Consider the following 12,993-nt stretch of genomic DNA (forward strand, 5'->3'; position numbering starts at 1 on the left):
AGAGATGACACTGAATTCCAAAACAATGACTTTGCTGTAGCATACCACACTGCAGTTATTTTTTTTGTTTGGGTCAGAAAAGTTATTTAAAACTGACATTAATTGAGCATTAGGTCTTTCTTCATAAATGTCTGGCATCACAGTGCATAGACAGTAGTTCACTCGGCTTTCAGAAACAAGATCAATAACCAGGTTTGCAGTTGGAACTATCCAGAGCAGTGATTGTGATAGTCCTACTGGAGATGCTTTGATCCGATGGTGTTCTTCAACCTAATTCAGAATGGAAAGCACCAAAACATAGTATGATCTATAAAATAGGACCTGCCAATGAATATACTGCTAAGATTGTTCACAATTTGGAGGTGTGTAATAATGGAAGTTAAAAAAAGAAATTTTTGTTAGTTGCTGTTCACTAGGTCATTCGAAGTACCTTCTTAAAAGTAAAGTTCTTAGAGTTAACAATGTCTTTTCACCTATGGAGGTTATGGTGATTTGATTTTTCATTCAATCTAGGAATTCTTCATCAAGTAGAGAAATCATATATCAAAGAATTTTTGAGTCAATGAAGGTTAAAAATAAATAATCTTACAACAAAATTTAGACTCCTTTAATGATTTAAAGAAATGAAGACATAACACTGAATGCTAAACAGGTCTTTAAATTTCTTTGGGGATCTTTAAATATATATGTATAATATGTATATATGTATATATATTACATTTTGTATGTAGGGTAGAGCTGTCTAAAATATTTCTTCAGAACTACAGGGACCTATTCAGGACATAGATTAAAATAGTTTCTGGGGGAAAGTCTCAGTTTATAACAGTACTTTCTGCTTTTATGATCAGCAGGGATCATAAATTTGAAGCAAATCGTGGTTTGTCTCCTTCTGGGTCTGTACTTAAGACTGTGGAGGAATCTCTCTGTAGTGTAGCTGCTGCTGGTGGGGGGGCTGGGACAGCTCCTCTGTGGGGAGGGATTGCTCCCGAAGACATCTGTCGGAAGAGAGTGACTCTCTGAGGGACGCTGCCCCTGGCCCCTGCCTGAATGCCTGTGCCATGGACAGCAGAGACAGGCTGTGGGATTGAAGCTAGAGACTCTCCTACTGTGGGATGAGGTCTGGAAATCAGAGTGGAGATCTCATGAGGCAGCGAAGGCTGAGAGGCTGATAGGGGTCTGACCTCTCGGGTCAGGTTGGTGTTGTGAAGAGCCTGGGTACTCCTGTGCACCTCATTTTTCTGGGAGGAGATCGTGGGTGTTTGCGGTTGCTGCTGCTGTTGCAGAGGCTGAGGTGGTGGCTGGGCTGCTGGGGTGGTGTCTGCTGGGGTGGCTGTGGTGGAGGTGGTTGCTGCTGCATCAGTGACAGCTGGGAAGCAGTTGGAGAAGCATATTGAAAAGTTCGAGCTGCCAAAGGGCTCTGCACTGGAGGGCTGCAGACTGCTGTGGTGTAGGAGCAAGGTGACAGGATGACAGCTTGTTGTGGGGTCTGGGTGCTGGGACTTGGGGAATGCAGGTTGCTATGAGACAGGCTGGTTGCTGTGTAAACGGGAGGAGATTGTGTCCTCATTCGGGAAAGGAGTAGTAGTTGAAGTGCTGGAATTCAGGGTTGGCATTTGGGGGAAATTCATCGGAGCAATGGCCTGCACCATTTCCCTGTCATGCTTTACGATCTGTTTCAGGATCTCATTCTCCTGATTGTTGAAAACACCAGTATTCAGATCCTTCTGGAACTTTTGCAGAAGAATAGAATTCTTCTTTCCTGTCAGCAGAAGAAGGAGCAAGTTTAGAAAACCTCCAAGCAAAGAATGACAAGCCAGATTGAGGATGCTCCCGATAACCTAAGGCTGGGACTATTATTAACATTATTCCTTTAAACCTCACTGAAGCTTCCTAAGACTTAGTTTTCTCATTTGTTTCTGTGAAATGGGGATAATAATTTGTGTATTTTCTTACTTTGTAGTTGTCATAAGGAAAGTTTTTCATGAACTTTAAAGTACTATAGATGTGATCTGTAATTTGTTTTGGGGAAAGGCAAGATAAAGTGGTGTTCTACATTAATGTAGGAAATTTTTGGTGTGGGAACTCCATCTGCCAATGCAGAGTGGCAATACATCTGTAAACAAGTCTTAGAGAGCTACCTGGAGCATTAGGAAGATTTCTATGGTCACACAGCTAGCATGTGTTAGGGGCAGGACTTATGCCTCTTATGTTATCAATATTCTTATTACTGACCTTTTATCTCATTTTCAATAGAGTCCAGAGAGAAATGACCCTGAGACAAATTACTATTCTGCTATCACTTTTACATTTAATATTTATTATTATATTATATTTTAACATCATCATCATCAGTACTACTACCACTACTTCTCTAGAAATTGTATTTACCACAGTGTGAAATGACAGATACAGCAGAAACAGTGCCTTGAATATAGGCAAAAAAAAATGGTATTTTTCAAATGCGTCATTAATAAAATTAATTTAGTAATACCCTTAATATTCTAGTATCTGGAATATGGCTGAGATTCTAGAATATCTCTAAATAGTACATATATGTATATATGCATGAATGTACATGTATACATATATGTACTGTTCACAATGCTAGGTAAGAATCTCCACTCTAAATAAAATGTTAGTCTAAATGTAAATGGGACATCTCATTAAAATGGTAGGATATTGTGTTGGAATTTACTGAACAATTTTAATGTCCAAATCAAAATGCTACCTGTCTACTTATCAAGCTTTTCTAATTTCCTGAGTGCTGAACTCTGATAGAAGTAATAAATACAAATGCTTGCCTAGCATACTTCCTGAAACTAATTAGATATTTGTAAACAGTGACCACCAGAACAGGAGGAGTGATGCTTCTGTGAATGTTATACAAAGGCTCTATATTTGTGTCACATCTGGTTGCTTGGCACTAATTTCATCATTTCCTCATCTGAGAACTTAAGGCTTCTGACAGTCAAATAAGAATGAAAGGAGTATTCATTAATTTGCATCAAATAAGAATATTTGTATAGTATCTGGTACATAATAGGTGCTACATAAATACATATTTCCTTCTTTCTCTTTTCAACTTCCCCTTTGTCTTACATTGTTTTATTTTAATACTCTACGTGTCCATAACGTCTCTGGTCCATCACCCCTCAGCACCTAGATAAACCTTCATTAGTTGTTGGGCCAGAAATCATCACCAGGTGGTCCCTGCTGACAAGCCTCTGGAAACTGAGGAAGGCTGGGAGCTGTTATTTTACCTGATTTCTTTAGCATAGTAAGCTCCTAGTGAGGAAACTCTCCTTGACAATGAAGATGGGTGGCTGTTCTGTAAGTAAGCATCCTAGATAGTTGTGTAGGTCATCATATAGCAGGTATGTGTCAGAGGTGAGACTTGAATCCAGGTTATCCTGACTCTGAGGTAGGCTCACTATGTGCTATTTCTCACTGCTTCTCTGTTGATATTATTTCACAGTTTTGAAAGAGGAAAGGTGCTGAGGAGCTTGATGCTTAGGCACCATTAAATTGCCTGGCTTACTTTATGCCAATCTGTGGTTGAATATTTCTGCTTGTAAAAACATGTATAATCAGCCAGCAATATATACTGGTTAGTTACAAACTTTGGTTCTTTTTAAACTGCAGTATATTCTTTCCTTGAAAAGTTAATGCTGTTTGCAGAGTTGCTTAGCTACATAAGCAAGGAGCAGCCAGATATTGTGAGATTCTGTCTCCCTCGACTAATTCCAATACAACTGGGGATAAGAGACAACTTCCACCCCAAGCATACTTGCTCATAAACAAGCATGCTTCCAGGCATAACTCACTTCATCATTTACTGACATTCAGTCCTCCTGCATTACTTTCCCTTATTATCAAAGACACAAGAATCCCCAATGTATGGCAGAGGGGTTGAATAAAATAGCATGCCCACATAGTACCTTAACGTCATCCTTTCTAGATTTCAGACTATTATGCAAGCTGGGATTCTGGTAGCACAAGGAAAAGGAGGAAATAAAGTTGTATACACTACTGAGCTTAGGAGTAAAGCTCCTGCTCCCCTCTTAGTGACCCTCATTCCCTCAGCTTCAAGGGATGCTGCCACCCTAAATTCTCCTCTCAAAGTAACTTGGATAGGTAGGGAGTTTTGACTTGAAACAAAATTAAAAATAAAGATTATTTAAATCTTCTTTTAAGAGATTGAGAGATACCTTTGCATAGTGGATAGAGAGCTAGGCTTAGAGCCACCAAGACTTGGGTTCAAAGTTTTGTTTCTGACATAAATTGGCTGTGACTCTAGGTATGTCATTTAATTTCTCAATGCTCTAATCTAGGCAACCCCTTCAAGACTATAAATTGCAGAGATGGTACTGATCTGCATTGGTAAAGGGAGTTGCCTATACCAATAAAATCAAAAGTCCAGTCTTTATCTCTTTAAAAAATTGAATAAAAAGAACCAAAGTGTGCTCCAGCAGATCCCAATCCCCACTCACAGAATCTACAGAAAGACAGACATGAGACGTGGACAAAAATAGTGTAGGACAAGAAGGCACAGATGGGTTGTGATCTGCACCAGTGGAAGCAATACTCACACTGAAGAGATCTCAGACCCACTGGAGTATTCAAGTGATTAAAGTTTTGACAGCACTATAGCTAAACGTTCTAATAGCAGAGGAAACTTAAGGAGATATTAATAAGCTAGGGAAAAATATCAATGTTGGGTATCTCTAAATAGGCTAATCCCACCTGTGTCTACACTACAGTCATTTCCACATTCCCCACTGAGGTTATGTGCTCATTTTTGAACTTTTTAAGGTAGAGGCAAATATCTCTGAAAAACACATTGGTTCAAGCCCCCGAATACCCAGTTTTGTCTGTAGTGTAGATTCAGGCTTAAGTCTATTGAACATTTTAGTTCTATTTCAATTACTACATACAACTTTATTTATTTATTATTTTAGTTACCTGAACAGTCACACAGTGTTGGTATCGCTGTGGAAAGCAGATTGCATAGCTAGCAAAATAAAAGAAAATTAAACCTATAGCATGCAGAGCAGAATGTCAAGCATGGTTTGAGAAATTGTGTGATAGTCATCAGAAAATTGTTATTTTCCGTATACTAGCTAATACACCAACTCTGACCTATACTCAAGCACATGGATACTTCAAGTCCACTAAACAAAAATGAAATTGCCTTGGTGAGCAAGAATGCAATAAAAAAGAATACCTATCCGATCTAGTCGGTCAATTGCTACTGTTTCGAAGGCTCTCCTCATCATGGGGTACTCTTCCAAGACCTCATTGAAATTGTCCACAGACAGTGAATAGAGGCGGCAGTAAGTATCAGCTCGGACACTGGCTGTGCGGCGGCCTTTTGTTAAAAGGCAAATTTCTGTTGAAGCAAAAGAAATGAATGTTAAATAAGCAAAAAAGTCAATTAAGGCCCTAAGAAATTCCAAAAATATTTTTACTAGAAGTATTCACCAGCCAAGCAACTCAGCCCAGAGGTAGAGTTACTATTTAATTGCAGGATTCCTTTTGAGGATTCCCATCATCTTTGAATAGACATTTGTTAAGCATACGTGCCCAGCACTGTGCTAAATACAGATTTGAAGAAAGGGAAAAAAAATACCTTCCCTCAAGAAGCTTACACATTAAGGTTCCGGGGAGATGATAAGTTCTAGATATTAAATGGCCAAATATCCACTGTTTTCAAAACAGTTTCTTGTGCTTTGAATAGAGACAGCAAAAATGATATCTTCAGAAGCTTGAAAGAGAAAAATATTACAAATGCCGTAAATGTTCTTTCAAGGCTCAGCTCAGATTGAACCTCTGTTTTTTTCCCCCTTGATCTATATACATCCAGGAGTAATTTATCCCTACTCCCAGACACTTAAAGTATTTTGTTTCTTGAAAATTCATTACTTTTTACCCTGTGTTGTAGTAAGCCATTCCTTTCTCCCTTACTAGTTCAGAAAGACAACGACCTAAAGGTTTTGTTTGGAGGCAGAGGTCCTGAGTAAGTAATTTTAACATTTACTCTCTTCGGTATGATCTTGGATATGTTGCCTAACTTCCCAGGGCCTCTTTAATGATTGGTCAAATGGTGGACTAGATGGTATCTCCAGTGCTCCTTTTTTGTTCTCAGTCTAGGATCCTATAAGTTTTTGAGGACTGATGGTGTGTCTGTGTTCCCTTTCCAGCTTTTAGCATAAGTCCTTGCTCAAGGTAGGCACTCAATAAAGGTCTTTCAAATGAATACCTATAGAATTATTCACTGTTGTTCAACTGTTTATTCAGGTCTGTTTCTGACCATGTGGACCATGGCACACCAATATTGTCCATGGAATTTTTGGCAAGGATGATAGAGTGATTTGTCATTTTCTTCTGCAATGGATTAAGGCAAACAAAGGCCAAGTACTTTTCCAGGGGCACACAGCTATTAAATGCTTGAAGCTTGATCTGAATTCAGATCTTCCTGATTCTAGGCCCAGCATTCTGTCCATGGGAGCTATCTAGCTGCCTCCTATATTATATCATACAGTAAAACATGAATTTATGTACCTAGATTGCTAACCCAAAGTAATCAGAAAGAAAGATTTTGCTTTTTCTTCTCTACTGGAAGATCTGCAGTGTTCTAAAATTCTGTTTTCCTTGGGCTCTACAAAATCAATTTAATTCAACAAATATATAGAATATATAGGCAAATATATAAACAATCTAAGTCTGGCATTGTGATAGATACAAAACCATACACAACATGGATCCTGATCTCAAGGAGCTTATAATATTGCCTGCAGAGATAAATGTCATTAGTTTGGCTTCAATTAGTCTTATCATCAGCTTAGTAGTTTCATACATTTGTGGTTATTAAGTACATTTTTTAAAACATAAAAGAATCATCATATACCTTATGCTATAATTTCTCTAGAGTTTCTGAAAATATGGTCATCAGATTCATTTCCTTTAAATAGATGCTGGGGCTGTGAAAAAATAACAAGCTTGATATTTCCTGTGATTCAGGCTCAACTGGAAGAGAGTTCTAACGAGTTCATTCCTGGCCATAGCTGACATATATGGCTAATGTATTCCCAAAGTGCATTCTCATTCTAAATGCCCTGGTATGGACCAGGCCCCTATGGCAATTTCTTTGGTAAAATCAACAAATCTTTTGTTTTAGGGGAATCATGACCCAACTATTTGACTTTTTTAAAAAAAAATCTAGGTTTCCATATATGTTTATTGAAAAGGAAGCACCTGTGTCTAATTTACTAAATCGAAAGACCTGAAAGAGCCTTTCTTTCTTGCAAAGTGCATGAAAATGAAAATCCAGTTCATGTCCCAAACTTTCAAACCTGATGAGTAGTAACAGAATTATGAAAACACTGATCTTTTCATTCCAGAAATCTGAATTCTGAATCCTTAGCTAATTGTGGTGAGAAAATGGACAATGTTGAACATGGCCAAAGAATGGCATTGTGCTCATAATTTTTGCAGACATGGACCTTGGGATCCAGAGCAAAATGTCACACAGCCAAATGACAGTAATTGGAAGCAGATCCACAATTCTGGAGACTGTTACATTAAATTAGTAAATTATTCTGAACAATATGATCATTTTAAATGGTTTTTTCAGTCTTAAAGCATGATATCACTGTCAGCTATGATGATGACTGATGATGATAATGTTATACTCCTACCAACAGTACTGGTAACACATTTTTAAGTTTCTATGGTACAGTAGAAAGAGGACTGGCTATGGTGTCACATGATCTCCTCTAAAACTATACATATGGACTTTCAGAGCCAAGTTGTGGAGGAGCTGTAAATCACTGTCAACTCTCCACATTCATTCTGAACAACCATAAAATAGCAACACAGAAAAATTCTGGAAGAGAGGAGCCAGCCGAAAGATGGGAGGGGGCAGTCTTTTCACCCAGGAAACTTGGAGGCTGGCAGGAAAGTTCCATCTTAGTGGGGTGAAAGGGGAGTGCATTCCAGGACAAGAAGCATCCCAGCAAGCCAGCAGGAAGCGTCACCTCAGCAAACCAGTGGGAGACCCTGAGTCCCACTGGGGTGGAACAGGCAAATGCCAACCCCAGGACCCCTAAATGCTTTAGCATAGCCATGGGAACCAGCAGACTCCAACTCAGAGTACCCCCATGTGCTTCAGCCTAGCCCCCAATGCACTCAGGCATCCTCCAGTGTCTCTACACCTCCACATGCTTCAGTGTATCTCCTGCAGGCATGTATCTTCCAGTTGTCAGACCCCTATGTTCTTCAGTGTAGCCTTGGGGAAAGGCAGAAAAACCCCTCCTTTCTTAAGCAAATACCAGATACCACCACTAGGACCCCAGCTCATCACCAGGTGAGCTGCCAGAACCCTACAGCCTCCAGCTACCAGCACCTTCGGGCCCATTGCACAAAGCCAGTGACCAGGTCCCTGGCCCCCAGCACAAGAAGGCTGGATGGTGCCAGCTATGCTCCAGCAGGAAAGCTCAACTTTAAAAGACAAGTAATAGGCAAAAAAAGATGATCAAGAAGCAAAATGAACATTGACCGTACAAAGTTACCATGATGACAGGGAAGATCAAAACACAATCTCAGAAGAGGATAACATTGTCAATATACTACATACAAAACCTCAAAGGGGAATATGAATTGGTCTCAAGCCCCAAAAAGCCTTCTTGGAAGAGCTCAAGAAGGATTTTAAAGTCAAATAAGAGAGGTTAAAAAAAAAAAATAGGAAAAGAAATGAGAGTATGCCAAAGAGAATCAACAGCTTGGAAAAGGAAGGACAAAATTGACTGAAGAAAACAATTTCTTAAAAATACAATTGGGCTCAAAGCTCCTCCAAATACCTGTAAAATGACTCTAAACAAATTCTAGAGCTGCAGAACTCATAAAATGACAGAGTAAAAGAAATTTCCAGCCCAAGACAACATGGAAGGTCAACAGGAAATATCTGTTGCAACAGTCTGAAAGAAGAACATGGACCATACTGGCATATACGAGGACCTACAAAAACTGGAGCAATCCTCAGGGGAATGAAATACTCATACTGTGGTGGTTTCCAGACTTCTCAACCCACAAACCCCAAAGGCAATCTAGAAGGTCAGTAGGAAGGTTCGTCACACTTGGTTGAGAGGAGTGTAGTCCTGCCCTAGTCCCAGGGCAGCAGTGGAGGCAGCAGGGGCAGTGACTGTTTCCAAAGCTCTCAGCCCACAGACAGTGGGAGGATTGAACAGCTGATTGGAGCAGGGTTGCAAGGATCTCTTTGTTGATTCTGAGGCAGGATTCTCTTGCTTTGCCTCTTCCTTGGATCTGGGTTGCAGTCCTGGGTGGTAGTCCTTGGACAAGGAGGAACACTGGCATGGTAGAGCTTGTCATGGGGGTGGAAAGGGAATCCTCCTCAGAATTCCAAAGCAGAAAAGAGTGCTTGTGGTCACTCATAGAACAGAGCACAGACCAGAAGAATAAACACCTTTCCTTTGATCATACAACCTTGGAAGAACTGAAAATCGAGAGGTCCCTAGAAATATCTCTGAAAACAGCTGCACAAAATTCCTGAAGCTTGAGACAGTACACCCTTGACACTGAAAGCAGAGTCCTACCTTAACAAAAAGCTAAAAAGTCAAGTAATTGGCTGGGAAAATGAGGAAACAGTGGGAAAAATCAGACAAAGAATCTTACTTTGGTGACAAAGGATATCAAAACATATAACTAGAAGACTGAACAAAGTCAAAGCTCCTACATCCAAAGCCACCAAGAAAGATAGGAATTGGTCTCAGGCCGTGGAAGAGTTAAAAAAGGATTTTGAAAATCAAGGAAGAGAAGAAGAAAAATTGAGAAGAGACATGAGAGTGATGCAAGAAAATCATGAAAAATGAGTCAACAGCTTCCTAAAGGAGATAAAAAATGTAGAAGAAAATAGCACCTTAAAAATGGACAAACCCATATGGCAAAAGAGGTACAAAAAGCCAATGAGAAGAATGCCTTAAAAACAGAATTGGCCAAATGGAAAAGGAGGTCCAAAAGCTCATTGAAGAACATAATTCCTTAAAAATTAGAATGGAGCAAATGGAAGCTAATGCCATTATGATAAATCAAGAAATCATAAAACAAAACCGAAAGAATAAAAAATAGAAGACAATGTAAAATATCTCATTGCAAAAACCATTGACCTGGAAAATAGATCCAGAAGAGGGAATGTTTAAAATTATTTGACTACCTGAAAGCCATGATCAACAAAAGAGCCTACACATAATCTTTCAAGAAATTATCAAAGAAAACTGCTCTGATACTGTAGAAACAGAGGATAAAATAGAAATGGAAAGAATCCACCCATCAACTCCTGAAAGAGATCCCAAAAGAAAAACTCCTAGGAATACTGTAGCCTAATTCCACAGTTCCCAGGTCAAGAAGAAAATACTGCAAGCAGCCAGAAAGAAACAATTTAAATATCATGGAACCACAGTCAGGATTACGAAGGACTCAACAGCTTCTACGTTAAAATATTGGAGCTCTTGGAATATGATTTTCTAGAAGGGAAAGCATTTGGATTACAACCAAGAATCAACTACTCAGCAAAGTTAAGCATTCAGTGAAATGGGGGACTTTCAATCATTCCTGATGGAAAAAACAACAAAGCTGAAAAAAATACAAGAATCAAGAGGATCAGAAAAAGGCAAACAGGAAAGGAAAAGAATAAACATTCAATAAGATTAAATTGTTTACATTCCTACACAGGAAGATGATACTTGTAACTCTTGAGAACTGTATTTTTATCACAGCATATAGAAGGGGTATACATAGACAGAGGGTGTGAGTATAAGTTGACTTTGATTTGATGAAAAACTAATTAATTATGAGGTGAAAAAAAGACTGTGCAGGGAGAAGAGGAAAGGAAGAGGCAGAATAGGGGACATTACATCACATGAAGAGGCACAAAGACCTATTACAATAGAGGGAAGGAAGGGTGAGAACTGTTAAACCCAATTCTCACTGGATTTGGCTCAAAGAGGGAATAACATACACAGTTGGTTATATAAATCTATCTTACTCTGTAGGGAAGTAGAAAGAAAAGAGGTGAAAGAAAAGGAAGGAGGTGTATAGTAAGGAGGACAGAAGGGAGGGAAGAAGTAATAGGGAAAATGTGGGAGAAGAGGGAAGGGGGCTGATACAAGTAAGGGTAGATTGTGGGAGGCTGTGGTCAAAAGAAAAACACTAGTGAGGAGGGAAAGGGTAAAAGGAGAAAGAAAAGTATACACAGGGGAAAAACAAATTAATGGAATTATAATAGTCAATGAAGAAATAAAGTTATCACTCTTTGCAGATGATATGAAAACTGCTTGAAATAATAAAAAAATTAGCTATGTTGCAGGATAAAATAAACACATATGTATCATTAACTTTACTGTATTTTACTAACAAAACCAACAGGAAGAGATAGAAAGGGAAATTCCTTTTAAGGCTATTGTAAACATAAAATATTTGGGACTTTACTCAACAAAACAACCAGGAAACTATATGAATATAATTATAAAATGCTTTTCACACAAATAAAGGCAGAGCTAAATAATTGGAAAAATATAAGTTGCTCATGGTTAGGCTAAGCTAATATATTAAAAATGACAATTATACCTCAATTAATTTACTTATTCAGTGCCATATCAATCAAACCACTAAAATATATTGTAGAGCTAAATAATAACAAAATTCATCTGGAAGAACAAAAGGTCCAGAAAATCAAGGGAATTAATGGACAGAAATGCAATGGAAGTTAGCCAACTGTAACAGATCTTAAATTGTATTATAAAGCATCAATCAACAAAACTACTTGGCACTGGCTAAGAAATAGAGTGTCCAGGGGAATAGGTTAGGTACATAAGATACAACAGTCAATGGCCATAGGTAATCTACTGTTTGATAAACCCAATGACTGCAGCTTCTGGGATAAGATCTCACTATTTGACAAAAAACTACTGGGAAAACTGGAACATAGTATGGCAGAAACTAGGCATAGACCAACATTTTATACCCTATACCAAGATAAAGTCAAAATGGTTATAAGAATCAAATATAAATGCTGATAACATAAGCAAACTAAGAGAGCAAGGAATAGTTTACCTATCAGAATTATGGAAAAGGGAAGAATTTATGACCAAACAAGAGATGAAGAACATTATAGAATACAAAATGGATGATTTTGATTACATTGAATTGAAAAATTTTTGTACAAAGTCAATGCAACCAATATTAGGTTGGGAAGGGAAGCAGAAAGTTGGGAAACAATTTTTACCACCAGTATCACTGATAAAGGCCTCATTTCTAAAATACATAGAGAAATGTGGCAAATTTATAGGAATAAAAGTCATCCCCCAACTGATAAATGATCAAAAGATATAAACAGACAGTTTTCAGAGGAAGAAATTAAAGATATGTATACTGATATAAAAAAATGCTCTAAATCACTATTGATTAGAGAAATGCAAATCAAAACAACTCTGAGGTACCACATTACACCTATTGGCTAACATTACAAAACAGAAAAGTAATAAATGTTGAAGAAGATGTTGGAAAATTGGAACACTAATGCATTGCTGGTGGAGCATTCTGGTGATCCCAGCATTCTGGTGAGCAATTTGGAACTATGCACAAAGTTTATAAAACTGAACATACTCAGCAATACCACTCCTAGGGCTGTATCCCAAAAAGATCATACAAATGGAAAAAAGGAACAACATGTACACAAATATTTATAGCTGCTCTTTTTCTGGTGTCCAAGAATTGAAAATTGAAGGGATTTCCATCAATTGGAGAATGGCTAAACAATGTTGTATTTGAATTTGATGAAATGCTATTGTTTTAAAAGAAACGATGACCAGGCAGACTTCAGAAAAACCTGGAAAGACTTTAATTATTTGATGCTGAGTGAAGTGAGCAGAACCAGTAGAACACCGTACTTAGTAACAGCCATGCTGTGTGATGATTAAC

At 38.3% G+C, this 12,993-nt stretch overlaps 1 protein-coding gene across 1 annotated transcript in view; it reads right to left on the bottom strand.

Moving 5' to 3' along the window:
* Positions 1-1,281: 1,281 nt before the first annotated feature.
* LOC118834261 (potassium/sodium hyperpolarization-activated cyclic nucleotide-gated channel 1) overlaps positions 1,282-12,993 on the bottom strand; it is a 170,697-nt gene continuing 158,985 nt past the window's right edge. Inside the window, exons 4-5 of the mRNA XM_036741726.1 lie at positions 5,225-5,389; positions 1,282-1,759 (exon numbers count right to left, since the gene is read on the bottom strand). Coding sequence (XP_036597621.1) covers positions 1,518-1,759; positions 5,225-5,389 — 407 coding nt within the window. The 3' untranslated portion in view covers positions 1,282-1,517. The remainder of the gene's footprint in view (positions 1,760-5,224; positions 5,390-12,993) is intronic.

The sequence above is a fragment of the Trichosurus vulpecula genome, chromosome 1 (assembly GCF_011100635.1).
Source record: "Trichosurus vulpecula isolate mTriVul1 chromosome 1, mTriVul1.pri, whole genome shotgun sequence".
NCBI lineage: Eukaryota > Metazoa > Chordata > Mammalia > Diprotodontia > Phalangeridae > Trichosurus > Trichosurus vulpecula.